Source organism: Eleginops maclovinus, chromosome 3 (assembly GCF_036324505.1).
Source record: "Eleginops maclovinus isolate JMC-PN-2008 ecotype Puerto Natales chromosome 3, JC_Emac_rtc_rv5, whole genome shotgun sequence".
Taxonomy (NCBI): Eukaryota; Metazoa; Chordata; class Actinopteri; order Perciformes; family Eleginopidae; genus Eleginops; species Eleginops maclovinus.
The window spans coordinates 8,874,922-8,892,882 of record NC_086351.1 but is presented as its reverse complement, the minus strand read 5'-3'; the positions used below and the strand labels follow the sequence as shown (position 1 = coordinate 8,892,882).

The following is a 17,961-nucleotide window of genomic DNA, read 5'->3' as shown; positions in this document are numbered from 1 at the left end:
TGAGAGAATGTGGTTTTATTATTTACAACTTCAGCCCTGAGACAGTGCCAAAGATCTGTCAGTGTTAGACGGCATTGAGAAACCATGAGGGTTTGAATTGGTCATGGCTTACGGTATTTACTACACTTTCAACAGCCTGAAAACATTATTCTTGACTGCATTAAACAACGCTTTCAGCTAAAATAAACATTACACAGAACAACTTCATAATGAGGTGGATAAAGAGCCCAAATAACCTCAGGAGATTCTCAAAATATAAACATCAACTGGTCGTGCAGAGAGCTGCAGATCTTACCTGGGTTACAGTCTGTGAGCAGGGAGCAGATGGACAGCAGCACCTTGGAGATGGTGAGGGCGGGGCTCCAGTTGTCCTTCAGGATGTCCAGGCAGATCACCCCCTGACTGTTGATGTTGCAGTGATAGATCCTCGTACGGAAAGTTACCTGAAAAACAAACACACTACAGTTAAGAAGCTTGAAAACTGAATGTTCTAATCTTTGCCAAATACAAGAAAATAGGACTTGTACCTGCATTGATGAAAGCTTGTAAATCTATAACCACAGTTGTTTAGTCTTTACTTAAAATAAGGTGCAACTGTTTTGTACTGGATGAATAATTATGAATAAACAAGATAAAAAATGTAGAGATATCAGACATTTTCAGAGCCCCTGGTGAGATGTTCATATTGCTTGTTTTTTCAACAAACAGTCCTAAAACCAAACATATTCATATCAAAGTTATTTAAAACTGAGAAAATGTGAAATTTGAGGAAGCTGAAATGTTTGCGCTCATCAAAGCGGCTGCTGTTTTAATTTCAGTCGACTAATTGTTTTACAGAGTGTCAGTAAGAGAAAGGTGGATGTATAGGAAACAACAGGAGAGATATGGATTCAGCTAATTTTCTTTAACCTTTTGGTGTCAAAACACTTATATGCGTTTGAACTCACCCTACAAGATATAGGGGATGTCTCCAGGACATGAGTTTTGATACCGTAGAGAAAGATGATTGGCTGGTTGAAAATGCTGGAGTAATAGCATGGGAGACCTGGAGCCCAGTCAACAGCTGCTGAGGGTGATTCACCTCCTTATTCTCTCATATTCAAACAGAGTAATTGACCTTCTTGATAGCTCCACTGATGGTCATTTAACACTATTACTTAATGTCTCTGGATCTGTGTGTAGCCGCACGTGATGTATAAAAAGGACTATGAAGTGAAACCTATTTTACTTGGATTTTCCGTTTCTGGGTTTCATTGAAATCGGCATTTACTCCTAATATAAAGTAACACCTCCAATACTCCCACCACCAACAGAGGGCAGCATGGGGTAAAATCAAAACACAACAACAGTTTTGACCCCATTGTTACACCCAACTGTAAATTAAATCCTTCACTCTTCACAGTACACCACACAGTTTAAAAAAGTGACCCATAACATGTAGACTAATGTTACAGTGATTTATTGGAAACCGTGATCACCTCAAACACCACCCCACTGCGGTTTCTGTCCGCTGTCTCGGCTCAGATTGGAGCTTGACATCCGTTTGGTTTCTGACACATGACACCACTGTCTGCCTCTGCTGCTCCAATCACCAACATCTGGCCCCGCTGACCCTGACCCTTCGGAGGAAACCTCTAATGAGCCTTGGCATTCCCAAAAATCACACAGGGACGGGACGTTATAAATAACCAACACTGCAGCCCCCACCGCCTCTGCAGACACAGAGCTCCTCTCCTGCCCTGCGTTCAGAAACAGAAACACATCCACCTGGCTAACTTGTAGTCTCTTGTTCCTCTTTAAGAGTCTTGAGATTCAAAGTCGGACTCTGGATCCAAAAGCCTGAGGTCTGACTGCATTCAGTAAGCGAGGTTCGGTGGAGCGTTTCTATACAGAGGGAGTGTATGGAAGCTACAGGCCGAAGGGATAGTGTGTGTGAGAGTGTGTGTGTGTGTGTGTGTGGAGGGGTTTGGCTGCAGATCACAGTGTGTCAGAGGGGTAGGAGGTATTGGAGGGGGCGGAAACACTCAAGTCCCTCTGGCAACAAAAAAGCTGGTCTGGAGCCTGTGGATTTGTTTGAGTCTGCTGTCAAACACAGAGCTGGTGGTTACACAGCACAAAGAGGGAGAGAGGGAGAGAGGAGGGCAAGAGGAACATGAGGAGGGGTGTCCGTAACAGAGGGGAAAATTAAGGACAAGTGAAAGGGTAATAGGGTGCACCGCAAACCAAAGGGAGATTGGTGTTGACAGTCTGCATCATGTCCAAAAAAGACCTTCACTCAACATCCCTTAGGGTCTCATCACATGAAACAAAAAGACGCAAAGGAGGGAACGGGATTTGAGCTCAAATCAGGACAATAGCTAAAGAAAGGGTCAAACCAAGCAGGAGAGTGTCAACACGCCGCAGTGCTGATCCTCACCAGGGTGATTTAATGTGCTCTACTAACTTACTTTTCACCTTCATGCTGCCGTCGCTCATAAAAGTCACCCTACATCAGACCCTCTACTCATCACACACTTATCCTGTGAAGCCAAGGATCCCCTTTCTGGGCCTCGGAGTTGACTTGTACTCGGCCATCAACCATTTGCTTCCAGACTCTGAAGAAACAATATGATCTGGCAAGAAAAAAAGCTGACTCATAATTACACAACTTTACAGGCTATTATAGGCTTTTTTTGCGGGGATTACTCTGAGCCTGGCGCAATCTGTCTGCGCGGCGTTATTCCTGTCCCTCCCTGTCACAACCCCAACATACAATACTGATCGAAACTAAAGTAAGCTATCAGTAGGAGGTCACCACCCTTAAGGTTTCAGCGGTGCATGAAATCTCTTTGAGGACACTATCTTTTACTTAGAAAACACAAAAGAATAAGAAATAGTCTTGTTTGCTCTGTCTCACTGATGTTTTCTAACTCTTAAAGACTCCTTTGAATGTTGGGAAGAGACGTCTGGACCAACATGATTGTGTAAACCAGTAAAAAAAGACCTATAACTTCAAATTTGCAAACTGTTGCCTGATATTGTAAATTAAAAATAGTCTGGGGCCGTAGCCTAATCCATTAAACACAGGGCATGAGGAAGGGGAACCGCTGGACAGGTTTCAGTCCGGCACAGGGCTACTTGAAGAAAAACATGACCTATATAATGAGTGAGTCTGTTCTGATAATCGTCATATTCATGGGAAAGGCGACAGACTGCACATCAGAAGAATGTGTGATGTTTTGCAGTTTCAGCAACCCTTCCTCATTACAATTCTTGACCAAAATCAAAGTTAAAACATTCAAAATCTATATATTTTTTACAGACGGCATTTCAGCATCTTCCAGCTCAGTGTGAACGGTTCGCTCTCTCACTGCCCTCATCAGTTCTGTTTTCATCCCCAGCAGGCGGCCGTCACAGCGAGGAAAACTCTGATAAATTCACCATTCGCTACCTGCCCAGCATCAGACGGCACACACACACACACACACACACACACACACACACACTAAAGGTGGTGGTACACATAGTGGCAGATTTGAAAATTAAAAAGCTATTTTCTCAGGAGATGAAAGGATAGTGAATATTGGAGAGATTCATCAGGTGGCCAAGGACGTGACTCCAGATGAATGCCTAATGTAGCTCAGTATCTGCTGCTAATAACAACCCACATGATCTGGAGCTGCAACAGAAACATCAAATATAAAGTGACAATATGTGTAAATGTCTTTTTGGCAGCACCTGGAAGTGTTTTGACATCCACATTGATCCATTTGTTCATACTTTTCCATTATTATTTGGGTCTCTGTCTTATTTATCTAAACACACAACATCTATTGCACATCTGTTCCTCCTTGGATATAGGTCCCTGCTGTTGCTCTCATTGAGGCTTCTTCCATTTCTGCCCGATTAATTGTGGGGTGTCTGTGGGAGTTGTTTTTTTTTGTCTGCTGGGAAAAACAGAGGGGGGTCTTATGCTGTAGACACTGGAAATCCCCCTGAGACAAATGCGTAATTTGTGATATTGGGCAATGTAAATAAAATGTAAAGATTTTGTTCAGAATGTTTATACTTGGTCAGCTACTCAAATATCCAAACATCGTTACAGTTATGTCTACAGGCTGCTGACCTTGGGGGGTTTGAAAGGGTAGTCTGGTGTGAAGGCGATGTCCAGGAAGAAGACGCCTCCCTCATACACGGAGCCCGGCGGTCCCAGGATGGTCGACCTCCACTCGTAGATGTTGTCTCCTTTGGGGCCAGCGCTAGAAAATTGAAACAAAAGCCGCGTTAATATGTTAATCAGCACAGAGCATTGGACTCGACAGTCTGGTGCTCAAACTGCCAGCGGGCTGACAGAGATTTGGGGGAAAGAGCAGCTCAGGCGGTAAATGCCGGCTTCTGACAAGTTAATGATGGAGATTTAGGGAATGCTAAAGCCGTGGAGGTTTGAGGGTTTTCAGTTCAAGGCTATTTTAGAAGGATTTAGATTATCTTTCAAAAATGTTGATTAGAAGACTACATTACTTGCTGTTTGGAGTTACTGAAGCACACATATGGTGAAACAGTTAAAAACGTATAACTGGGTATCCAATAAAGATTGAAAGAAAGTCTTGTACACAATAAGATATTTACAGGCCAACAACAGCAAGAAATGATTTGATATTCAAGAGAGTTTTTCTAATAATGAGATGAGTATTTATGCTGAAGGTCACATCTGTTGTATAGGCCCAGTAATTAATGCCATTTACATATTAAGGGCTCCCTCCCCCATTGTTGTTTGTGGTAAGACCCTGAGCTGGCACAGAGCCAGGAAGAGACCGGTACAATGTCCAGATCACAAAGCCCGGGACAATGAACAATCGCTATGATTTCATGTAATTACCAGGGATGGTGTTTAAAGACAACCTTTAGCTTACTGGCAGATGTGCTTACAAATGTGTGTAAGCAAACTTCCCCGACACACAGGGTTTGCTTTCACTAAAGGCTTTCTTTTATTCAGACCAATAATCTCAGACACAGATTTCCTGTGAAATAACCTCAAGCAGAGAACTGTTAAAAGCAGCATCTGGCTCCAAGCATACCCTCGAAAAAAAATGGATCATTCTCCACAAATAGAAACAAGACTAGACTTTTCCTTCCTCCTTCAGTATCAGCACATGCAAATATCCACTAATCTACTTTGCCACTATTCCACACTGCCCCTCTCTTAAGCCTTCTTTAATTAGCCAATTATGATTACTTCTTCTCTGGGGAATTACTTCAAAATACTCTGGCGATAAGGATGTCGCCAATCTAGACGTGTTGTTCCAGGCACAAAGACAATCTTTTTTGTTAGAGTAAAATAGAATAACAAAAGCAAAGAACGTAAAGGGACCACGCAGGGTATTGTTCGTGTACACCTAATATTTAAACTGGTACTGCAGTAATTGATAACGTCCACCAAACACATGGAGGCTGTTTGCTGTATTAGCTGTAATAAAGTGTAACAAAATATGTTTGCATTAAACATTAGAACAATATTGGTTTGGCAGGAACAAACAATGCTACTCTTACATGAACTGGTTTTGTTTCTCTTCCAAACAAACTGTGCTGCATTTCGGTCGAAAATATCTGAACCGACTACAGGAAATGACCTAAAAATACACGGATTTATAGGCACACAGAGACAGATGTTGACATGTGATAGCCAGCAGTTACTTGTGCTTGGAAAGCCTGTCATAACAATATAAAGTGAGGGCGAACCACAGTACAATTGGTGGTAATATTCAGCTGCTCCTACATTCCTCTGCTGTGTTATTTAATAGAAGTTAAATTAAAGCAGAGGGATTCCATATTTCCATCATGCCTTGGCTGGGATTGGAGATTTGACAGGTTGGCAAATTACATTTGTGTTCAATAAATGACCTACGTGAAAGGCTGTCTTTGACTGAAGAAATTTCAGTTCAAATATTTAGAGGAGTTCCCTGACAAACTAATGAATTTGTCCAACTTTATTATTATGAATATTTATCAGCCCTCTTCAGATGAACGCACCATTGGATTCCTGGATCTATTACTTAAACTGGACTTTGTGGATTATGTCTAATGTCTCACGTCACGTGTAAAGCAACACCCCGCCAACCACAGTGCCCCTAACATTTACTGTCTGAATTAGAATTAGACATGATCAGCCCTAAAGCATCCGTATAATTTAATTGGACAAACACACCGACTGCACACAGTGAACGGCTAGCCGTGCAGGTGTGATGTGTGGACGCAAAGATCAAACTCGTCTCCCATGGTTTATTTTTTAATTATTCACTAAATAACTTATTGTTGAATCTATAAGAATGTCTGTAAGGAAGATTGCCACTAAGTCCACACGTTAATCCTATATTTCAATGAGTATCACGTCCCATAGCCGCCCTTTCACCCCGCCTTTCATTGTGGCTCAGAACCACCATAAACACTTCAGATGTGGTCGCTTGAAATGTTGTACAAACTTAATCATTTCAAGGAAGTCCTGTTTGGCTTGTAATTAGGCAGGGTGTCCCTGACTAATTGACGAATACAAATATCTGCTGAACTTGTTGTGATCCCTCTTCAACTCTCCAAACATTACTTTCTACATTTCCTGCTGTTGACAGAATCACAAACACAGCTTATTCTCCTCGCGCTAAAGCAATCTCCCCTCGGTGTATACACTGCTGCTGTGCCACACACACACACACACACACACACCTCAAGGTAACACTTCCATTACCGCTACACTATTCAAACGCTTCCCTGACACAACGGTCAAAAGAGACGGCTGGCTATTGCATTTCCATACATCTCTCACAGAAGCAGGTGCTCGCTCCCTTGTGAGGCTGATGAGTTTGTAGCCGTGATAATAACTTAGACATGATGGAAGGATAGAGATGAGCGGGCATGGCAGAGGCCCTCGCTCAGCAGAGAGATTGCTGTAGGGGATCTGACAACCACACAAGGGCTGTGGATAAAGGCTAAGTCAATAGCTGAATGTGCATGCCACCGCTGGCTGTTGCTTGGAGACCTCCTCCCCCCGCGGGTTTGGGCGTTCCTGTGGTGCTTTGTTGCATCTGGTTGAGGGCCAGCTCATTCAGGATCTGACAGTCGCTTGCTTGGCCATTAGTTTTAGCAGAGGTGAGTGGTGTGGACATCGAGAGAAGCTCGAGCTGAGTCAAAGCGCAGATTTGCAGCATCAGTGAGTGTTTGCATGGGAAGCGTTCGCCAGTCTTTAATTAATGCACGCTTAATGACAGGAGCTAAAGAGCTGATGATCCCTTGACCCGGGTTAATAGCTATGCAGAATATTACGCATTACAACTGACACAGTAATCATTGGTTAATTAAGGTATTAGATGAGTTTTATTTCCAGAAGAACTACTGTCTGTCTTGTCCTGCACTGCTGCAAAGACCTCATTTGGCTTTGAAAAATCGGGGCATTGAATCATTGGGAAGTCGTTGAGGGTGTTAAGAAAAACAATCTAACACAAAGCCCTGAAACGGAGAGCGAGTCAGATAAATATTCTGTGTCACTCCTGTCTTTTTTCCCACTCGCTCCACGGAAAAACAATCTTCTCTTGGAGCAGACAGATGTGCTCAGCACAAATACATGACGTTAACCGGTGTAACAGTGCTGCTTATGGGCTTTGTTGGAGGCTGTAATAATATTAACCTCTGTAAGTAACACTACATCTGCAGTGCTCTGTCAGCCAAATGCTTTGATTCAGTGAGTATTTAGGTCATTTGTTTCAAGAGTCTGGGATACATTAGTGCGCGGGTGTCCGTGAGAATCTTGCCACTGCCCTGTCCTCAGAGATTACGCTCATGTAGGATTCCACTTGGACAGCTGGGCTGCTTCCTTTTCAACAGGGCACCAAAATAGAGTCTAACCACAGATTTACACCGCTCTCTTTCTTTGAGGTGTTTTTCCTTAGTTTCTCTTCTTATTCCTATTTTAAATAGAATCAACAGTTCAGGTCCTTCACTAAACGTAGAGTCAACACCAGCAAGGAGGATCACCAAGATTCAGTCATAGACGTGTGTTTTGTAGAACCTGTGAGGGAGCGAGTAATTGCATCCCATACTGACCTTGCTCAGTGCTTCACCTCAACAAAGACTCATCGCTGCACACAAGGCTGAGTAAGATTGAACACTTTGAAACCTGAAACTGCATTGAGATTAAGGAAACCTTTTTCACTTTTTCTAATATAAAAAGGAACACTTTACCACAGACCTACTTTGTCATTTTTACCTTTCGTTCTCAGTTCCTGAAAACTATCAAAGCCCATATTCACAGACAGCAGTGATCATTTCCATATATATTGAATGACCTTTCCTGCCCATGATACTGTGCAGTGTTTGGGACCAGGCTGCCCATTTAATCATCCACATTGCTTTATTTCATAGACAGGGCAATCTGCAGATTGGTGCCAATGCAAAAGATAACCTTTATCTAGCGGCATGAGAGCTGAGCTAATCTTCGCTAAATCGCCAACCTATCTCGTCACCTTGAGCCAATTCCCACAGACATCAGGGCTCGGGTTAAGTTGATAAAAGGCATGTTCTCATAAGACAGGTCTGACACTCATCAGTAAATTAATAAAAAAAGGTAACTCGGTCTGCTCTGAGCATATTTAAAGGGACTCATAATAGATGTATCTTGTAAAATGACATATCCAATATTCAAACTTATTGAATTTAGGGAATTTAGCACACACTCAAGAGCCAATTACAATGACAAAGCAGAATAAACTCAAGTTCCTGCATCAAAGACAAAATTGAAGCAACCACTACAAAAGCCCAGTTGTAGGTAAACAGCATGAACAAACACTCTTGTTTACCTAAAATGAGTATGTGGTAGTAATAGAGTCTAACAGAAACCTTAATTTAGACAAACAATTTACAGTGGCCCGTCGGCTCTCAAAGAAACCGCTCCAAAGAGCACACTGGAAAGACTTCAAAGACGAGTCTTGTTAGAGCCAGACTGAATGCAGAGGCAGCAGGCAGGAGAACGCAAGGAAATGCAGAGGAGGTTCTCTTTCTACTTATTGTCCAGTTATATTGAACCAACTCAGTTACTCACAGGCTTCTATGACAATGATCTCCAAAGACTGCTGTGACGGACGCACAGGGGTAATCTTTATTGTCATCGTGCTTTGTAAAATACAAATCTGTTCAGCACTTTGTCAGCAGAAGGTGACAAAGCAATGAACATGCTGAGTAATAATGCTGCTAAAATATGACTGTTAGGAACATACTGAGCATATAGACGGACAAAATGCTACAAGAGTGGTATGAAAAGAACAGAAACTGGTCCCTGTTGGGATCCATCGTGACCCTCATAAATCTAAGCAGACTAAAGCTGAAACTACACAGTGCAGCCAGCTTCCACAAGAGTTCGATCCTGTAAGATGAGATTACATTGAAAAAAGCTCAAAAAAGGTGAGAAAACACACCAGTGTTTTCCCAAAGCATCCTTTCACACAGCGAGCTGTTTACGGAAGCAGGTAAATAGCTGCCTGAGCCAAAAACTGCACCATGGGGCTGATAAATAAAAGAGGAGAATAAACCAGTAATTGAATTTGAATCAGTATGTTTGGGAGCTTGTGAATACCATCATGCACAAATAAAGCCATTATCTGCATTATTCGCCATTCCAGTTTGTTCCCGACGGGCACTTTATCCTAATGGCACCGTCATTCAGTTAAGATCTTCTTTTCTGTCAGTGGGGCTGCTGCGGTTATCAGAAGAGGAACTTTAATGAAGCAATCTTCTTTCCCTCCGACCGTGAAAGAGCCCCAAGACCAATTACTGTGCAGCTCAACGGCCGAGGTGACACCTCCTTCCTCTGTTCTCTTCTCTTTATTGTCTCAAATGACATGGTTTGTTTTTTAATCAAGCCTTTTATTGTTCATGTGTACAATGAGTACTGCAATTACTGACCGGATGGTTTATCCAGCAATTGGGGAAATGGTTGAGTAGGTGGTTGCATGTTTTTAGATTTGAAGGGACAATTTTATTCTAACAGGAGGGCAACCTCGCATGCTGGGCTGAATCCATCTAAACAGCAGTCAGTATTGAATTGAGGAAGTATACTTCGAAACGAGAGGTTTGAAGAACTGGCCTTTCGCTCAGTAAGTTTGTCCTCATTGAGGTTTAATCTCTCACCAACAACGCCCTAAATAAAGCTGGGGAATGGCTTATTTTTCTTTGCCTTCCTTTTATAAATCAGCGAGATGCTTGAGGAACAACACCGTTTTTTGTGCGGTAAGCATTTTCTTCTCCGCATCTGAGCTGTAACATGCAAACAGCTTCTGATGCGCTGCAAACGTTTGCCTGTGGCTGAAAATGAATAATGCAGAGCGTATAGCATTTCCACAACACACAGGTTTTGCATAAAGAAAACAGCACAACATCATGAGTCATAAAAATATCACTTAGCCAATAAAGCATAGTGATGCAGGCCAAAATACACAACTAATAGTAAGAGAGGCTCAAAAAGCTCGGTAATGAAGACCTCATGACCCTTAAACCAAAGCTGGGCAAGTTGGCAGGAAATACAAACATTTAAATAGCACATTGTCTGAGGTTTTCTAAATCATTTCTGCAAGAAATTAGAAGGATAATGTGTGGATGTGTTTCTCGTTGAAGGGTAATTATAAACATTTGCTCGCTTGAATAAAAACAAGTTTGAATTTGTGCTGACATGCAAATTGGGGATTCACAGGAACACTGCTTCAGGACAGGAAACAGTTTTGCCTTCGAAACTAAACTGCAGCCTTTGTGCATCTCATATCAAATCAGTCCAGAGTATGATGTTAAGATGTTTAATTGTACAGTCCTGCACCAAAGTCTATTCAGCCATAATTAGAGACTCTATTCAGCCTCCTTCCACAGAAGTACTCTGGGCAGCCATTTGGCTCTCCGGCCGAGGGAATGGACTTATTACCAAAAGGTCAGTGATCAGAGTGAGCCGAGCTGCCAGATCTGCTGTGCAGCCCGATCTTCCGCTGGTCTTTTCCCCTGACACCATATTAGCCCTCAGGTTTGCAGGTGGAGGAATGTAACGAGACTTTTGAGCTGCAGGTTGAAACAGATCAGCACAGGGTAAAGGGCATTTCTTTGGGATGTAATTAATCTCTTTATATTAATTTACAACAAGATGTTAGGAGTGTTAACATTTCATCCTCCAGCCTGCAAATATGTCATCAAGACACTTTAAAGCGTCCTGGCAGGCGCTATGACTTGATTTCAAGGGGGAATCTATCATGTTTGGAGATCTCTCAGGAGCGATATGATCTCATCCGAATTGTTTACTTGTGAGTTACTGTATTTCTTCTGTTGCCAAAAGAGTCTTCTGTTTGCTTTCGTGTCAGATTACCATTTAGTCTTTCTGAACTGCGTCTCTGTAACTGGCAGTGTAATAGCAACACTACGCCGCAAAATGTCCACTTGCTTCATGCTCGGCTTCCCTGCAAACCCATTAATAACATTGTGGACAAATGTTTGCCAGAAAACTACCTCACAAATGAGGACATTGAGAATTCAATGACAGACATGAATCAAGGCCGGCCGTGTTCGCTGTCAAACAACTGCCGCAGTGGAAAACATTAAGGATAAATTAAACTCAGGCTGGTGTGAGAGGGAGAGCGTATGCTACCGTCGTTCCATAGGAACACATTTATTTCTTCTACACTCCAAACTTTGTGTGAGGAGAAAAACGACGAGGGCAGACTGGTTTGCTCAGGTAGGACATTATTTTCCGCAGATGTGTCAGAGGGGCACACGGGGGAATGGGGCCCATAACAAATCAAAAGAATCCAGTCTGGCGGAGGCACATTTCTTTCTGTCTTGCCGTCCTTTTGAGGGCACTTATATTTATCTAAGATATGATATATTTACAGTGAATTACCAAATAAATCTCAGTTCTTCAAACTGTGTATTTGCTGCCTTTTCCATCAGCGCAAACAAGGGGCCTTTAGGTTTTTCCACTCTCAATTTTTAACCAACCCATTTTTTACTCCTTCAATGTTTCATCTAAGCAAAGAAAGGTTGTAAAAATATAAGCAAGATATTTTCTACATATATTTGGGTTGTGACTGCTGTTCCGGAATAGAAAACCTTTCCAAAAAGACACTCAGAATTCTGAATAAGAATGTAACCCTATTTGACATTTGATAAAACCAGAATGGCGAGCATTAGCGACAGCCCTGTTTAAAAAGGGAATCTATTTTTAATGATCTAAATAAAATTGACTATACATTTCAACTCTTATGTTTTGTAATGACTTGCTTTTAAAACCCTCACGCACCTCTTTTGTGTCCATATACAGCTCCGGAGAAACTTAAGAGACCACTGCAGTTTCTCCGGTTTTACTATTAATATGTATGTCTCTGAGTTGAATAAAAAAGTGTATTCTATAAACTACTGACAACATTTCTCTGTGTTGGAATTCAACAGACACTGGAATGGCTGCCATACATGTAGAGATACAGATTTAAGAACAATTTGGAGTAGTCTCTTCATTTTTTCCGGGGCTGTATGTGACAACTCCAACGGAAAACATGTGAAGTAAAGTCTATGAAACCTTGTTTGCATTCAGTATTGGCTAGCTTATTGTTTTGGCCAATTACCTGACAGGTCTCTGACCCTTCCTGATGCTGTTTGATCTCACAAGCGCCTCAAAGAAGCCCCCTTTTAATTTATTCTGCTTGTGAACAAAGCGATTCTGAAGCGATGCCTTCGTGAAGGTTTTTTAGCTTTTGCAGTCAGTGGACAAGACCTCCACAGAAAGGTCAGGAACATGCCAGCTTCAGACACAGATGGGTGCCTATTATTCATCAATATTTATAGAGCCTGTGATTATGGAACAAGACATAGATTAGGGCTGATTTATCCAAGGAGAATTGTGTCTCATCTAGAGCAGTAGCTTGTTTGTCCTCGCTTCAAATTGACAGCACATTTAAAAAGATCTTTCCCGCAATAATTCATGCAGAATAGAGGGATCGGCTTGAACACCCAGGAGGTTTCCAGCAGCTCATCTAAAAATCCCCCCCCACTTTTGCCTCCGGTCTTCATGCCTCCGCCCCCTCATGAATATTGATAACCCTCCCTGCTGTGCTTAATGGTAACGCTGTGAAAAATGATGCTGGGTGTGTCACTGGCACATAATCCCCCAGGGGCATGGCACAAACTAATATGCAGCCACCACAGACACGAAGATGATCCCATCAGCGAGGAGAGGATTAGAGGTCAGAACCTGCGATGAACAGCGCCTCATTTCTTGGTGAGACTTGCTGATGATGGAGATGCATCATGTCAAGGCTTTAAGCCAGATAACGTAGGACGCAGGGAAAGGCTGTTCCCTGCAGTATGCATGATGTCATCAGGGAGTGACAGCTCTGCTTTGGGCGTCATGGGAGCCTTACATCACGCAAGGAAAATGTAGGGACCTAAAGGCTTTTTATTCCAAAGACGAGCCTTAAATTACAGCTGTACTGACGAAGGAATGGCATTTGAGGTTACCTTGATGCAAGAGGGAAACAATACGAACAAAATGACAGTTTGCTCAACCCCTCCCTTAAGTAGTGATGTTCCAATTATAGCTTAGCAACCATAAATAGGCCTGTCACGCTTAACATTTCGCCACGTACTGAAACAATGCTCCAAATTGAAAGAGTCTGGAAGGTGGTGTCTATGTTTTAACTGGTCCAAAACCAAAATATGAGGGCTAAGTGTCTCAACATTGCCAGAACAACAAGGCTTTTGAGTGTATCTTGAACATGAGCATCTTTGGCGCTCTGTTAACAACACTTGCTTTATGGCACAAGGACACACACACACACACACACACCTCTGTTTATCCTCTTATTACACACGTTCCTCTCTGACCTAACCCTTTGGCATGATGAAAGGGATAAGGGGTGACTAAACAGACTTGTTTATTGGTCAAAATGTGTAACCAAACCTGCAAGTAAAACAAACTCGGCATATAATTGGGGTTCTTTAATTTAAGTTTTAGGGTTAAGACCTAAACTGTTAAAGCGTTCTCTGTGTGTGTAAAGTCCAAAGCAGTCTTTCTGCGATTAGGTTTTATAAATGACTTCCAACCTTATCTTCTTTCATTTGTTTCTTACATTTCCCAGAATGATTTATGACAACTTGTCAGAGGAGAGGGGTAAACTTGTTACTCGAAGCGCGCCATGGGTTGTGGCTGCGTTGCATTTAATGTATTTGGGCGTCAGATGAGAAATTGGTATCCCTGCCACTTCTGCAATGGATTATTCAGCTGTGATTGCTGAACGTCACTGAACAATAGCAGCTTTACAAAAAAAAAAATGAGTCTTTGAATCCTGATGGCTCGACACCAAAACCTGACATGTACCATTATGTTTTAGGCAGTTGATCATTGTTCTGCCATCCCTCCTTTGTTATGTAATGAAAGTATCCGTTTGTCCATCTGAGAGGAGGACATAAACACATCAAACAGCAAAGCGGTGCAGAGCTGTAAGGTACAATACAAGTGATTGTTAAATGATCGATGTCAAAATGTCTTTGTTTGGATTTCTGCGTGAAATGTTGGCATCTGTGGGTCAACCTTACAAGGAAGGAGCAGTTACAAGTCACAACAGTCGCAGCACAGCACTCACAAAGGCAGCTAAAACAATTCTTGTGGGGATGCATATGCAGGAGAAGTGTGGAAATATGAGCTGAGACGTAGAGAGGAGTATTTTTATGACAGGAGCATATCGGACATGGAGATGCAATGTTATTCAGACTGGAATGGGGAATGAAGCAATATAGTTAAAGAATCACTTCAATTTTTCCAGTGGTCTTTGGCATGCAGGATATTTGAACCAGTACAGCTTAAGCTCAAACTCATTATTCACTTTTTCCATAATTGTTCTAAGTCCTTTAATCCATGCTCAACATTCATTGCTTCCAGCTTTTTAGTTTGTAAGGTTTCTCTGCTTTTCTGGGATTTATACGATCATATAGCCTTGGGCTTTTGACTGTATGAAGAATCAAGCAAATTTGGGACCTCGCTTCAAACTCTGCAGTCAACTGTAAAATAACTATATTTAAGATGTACAGGGAAGTAAAAAAAAGCATAAAACGCCATTTTGTTCATTTTTCAAGTATTAACAGTTTTGGTTTACACCTTGCGTGCTTTTATAGGACAGCTTGAAAACACATAATGACTACAGTGGAAATCATGAGCATGCCATTTTTCCCTTTTAGCACATCTAATCCACTTTTTATTCCAAGTTATTACAATATGTGTGCAACCAGCAGGGCAGGGAGTTCATTCGGACCCTGCTTAATTTATATCAATTTATGTGAAGGCACAAGCTGCCTGTACAATATACTTTAAGTGTTTGACAGTAAGAATAATTGCCATGTCAAATCCTCTTGGGCTTCAATGTGTTCCCGTTTGATGCATGACAACTGCCAAGGTGACAAGCGAGCTATCACAATGCTTTGAGTGAGATAAAGCTTGGAGACGAATTGAAATACTTGCCTGCGATTTTCAAGTAGTGACAATGCATTAGACGTATGACAGTTTTCAGTCACACTGTATGGAAAGTGATTCTTTCTAAAACAACATTATTTTTACAAACTCTTCAGAGCCACAGAAAGACGGGAAACATCAGCGAGTGTGTGGTTTATCAACACAGACAGGTTATTGTAACAACAGTTGGTGATATTAAACACAGCTGAGGGTAAACACGGTAACCTCAGATAGATGCCAGAAGAAAAGACGTGGGCGTTTTATTAGTCTTATCAAACAGGCACCCTCCTGCCACAGATGTTTCCTTAAATTAGATCCTCAACACTTCTAAAAGGCGTTAAAGGATACATTCTGGCTCCCAGCACACTGAAAGGCATGAAGCAGGGCTCTCCATTTTGCTGAGAGAAACACGGCCCCTGAAGGCGACACTGAAGCGTACATGATACGAAGGAGATTTTAACGAACGTGATGAGGACGGCATATTCTCTGGGACCGGGACAAAGTGGCGAGGGACCGAGAGGGGCTTCTCAGCCGAGAAACAGATGACATGACATACAACGCCTGGGCCCCCAGCGCAGCGTTTGGTTGAATGTGCCAAAGTGAATCTCTTTAACACAACTCTCTGTCTGCCTCCTGAAGAGGACCAACAGTCTGTGACTTCATTTTGTCGCAGGGAGAGAAATGAATAACCTTTCAGGGTAACCTGGCCGGCAGCGGGGAGCGCGTGGCATACAAATGACGACACTAGCTCCACTGCGCGCACTCATTCATGCGAGAATGTAAATGGTGCTGTGATCGTCTGCATGAGAAATGTTATGTTGAATACAGCTGACCCCCCCCGCCCTCCTCCTTCTGCCTGTCATTGTTAACAGAGGGATAATCTATTTGGGTGCATCAGAGAAAACACATTATTAGATTTCAGTATCATTTTGGAGTGTACAGAACGGGAACACACACACACACTCGGAAAAGGATTATCTTGAAGAAGCTTAATTGTTTCCCAGGCAACTAGTACCCCACTAAGACGATGACTGTGAAATTTCCGCTAGCGATTATTTTACTTTCAAATGACTTACTCGTGTCCTCCAGCTAAATCCTCCATGTGAGCCAACCTAGTTTTATGGGGGGGGAGGTGGATGGGTGGGGGGTTGAAATAGATTAGAGAGTCCTCGAGGAAAACAACATCTCTTTTAGCCTCTAGTCCAATAACAAAACCGGGCTGTGAGCGAGAATGAAAAGGTTAGCTCAATGTTTATCGTTAATGATGGTGGGGCTCTGATGAGACCCAGCAGGGGCGATTAATTCATGCAATAAACAAGGCCGTCTGGGGTGAAGTAATTCCAAATCGCCAGATGAGTCATACAAATCTATTTTCCTTAATCATTTTAAGCAAGTGCCTATGAACGGATACAGCCAATCCAACAGAAAAATATCAGTTTCTCCCACAAGTGTCCTCAGTCTGCACTGAACGGCCTCCATTTTCTTTCTTAATTTGCAGTGCGGTGTCGAGCAATTACTGTGCCTTATAAACAGCATCACAATCAATAAATGTGTCACTTCTTTAAGTTAATAAAAAAAAGGATTGAGCACTACATCCCAGAGGCATGCCCTTTGTCAAGTCAGGAGGGAGTGATGCACATGTGGTGTGCCACTCGCTCACAACCATATCTCTTCCTCAAAGGGCTGAGAGCAGCGGCAGAGGCACACAATAACCATTGTCTGTGGTAAATCCCCAGCAGAGCGAGGGGGGAACCACACAAGAATCGAAACAGCTTTTAAAGTAACACTAATGCTAATTTTCCAACATTTCATTGCAACCACAATACTGCGATCTAAAAAGGATGCGCTTTCAACAGAGGTTGCAGCGTGCATTATGCAGCAACAACAATGCCAGTATAGGCTACAGCCTCTCCAATTCACCTGAGATTACCATCTCAAACAAAACACAAACAACAGCATTATGGGAATGGAGACAAAAGCGAGTGCATTGCAGCGTGGCCTTTCCTTTTCAAGAGACAGGAAGCCTTGAGAGAAGCACATTTCTGCCGTCTACATCCATTATAGCGTGAACATTTGTATGAACAGGCTTATGAGTCATTAGAGAAAAAGCTTTGAAAAGATAACATCTTCTTACCTGCAGTTTGGAGGTGGGTCTAGTGTTATTTCTGCAAGCTCTTTCTGAATCCTGGAAGAAGAATGTTATTGTTAAAATCTATATTGATAGGGCTCCAGAATCTCCAGAGGAAAATACAAGCTGAAGGAATGGACAATTCTGTAGAGCAAGGAGTCAGTACTTCCAGCTTGTGATGTCGCCTTTAAAATTGAACATTTCACTAAAATATGCTATACAGAGCACATCATTAATGCCGGTTGTAATTTACTAAATATGCTGTTCATATGAAGAGAACAAATTGGGTAGAGCAATCATTCCAGCATTAATATTTTTGTGTTGTCTCAGTGAAGTCATA

The 17,961-nt window shown here is 42.2% G+C and overlaps 1 protein-coding gene across 2 annotated transcripts in view; it reads right to left on the bottom strand.

Annotated features, from left to right (window-relative positions):
• LOC134862345 (ubiquitin-conjugating enzyme E2 E2) overlaps window positions 1–17,961 on the bottom strand; it is a 36,040-nt gene that overhangs the window by 1,831 nt on the left and 16,248 nt on the right. For both annotated transcript variants that reach the window (XM_063880215.1, XM_063880214.1), the window contains exons 3-5: window positions 17,628–17,678; window positions 4,106–4,238; window positions 296–443 (exon numbers count right to left, since the gene is read on the bottom strand). In XM_063880215.1, the coding sequence (XP_063736285.1) occupies window positions 296–443; window positions 4,106–4,238; window positions 17,628–17,678 (332 nt within the window). The remainder of the gene's footprint in view (window positions 1–295; window positions 444–4,105; window positions 4,239–17,627; window positions 17,679–17,961) is intronic.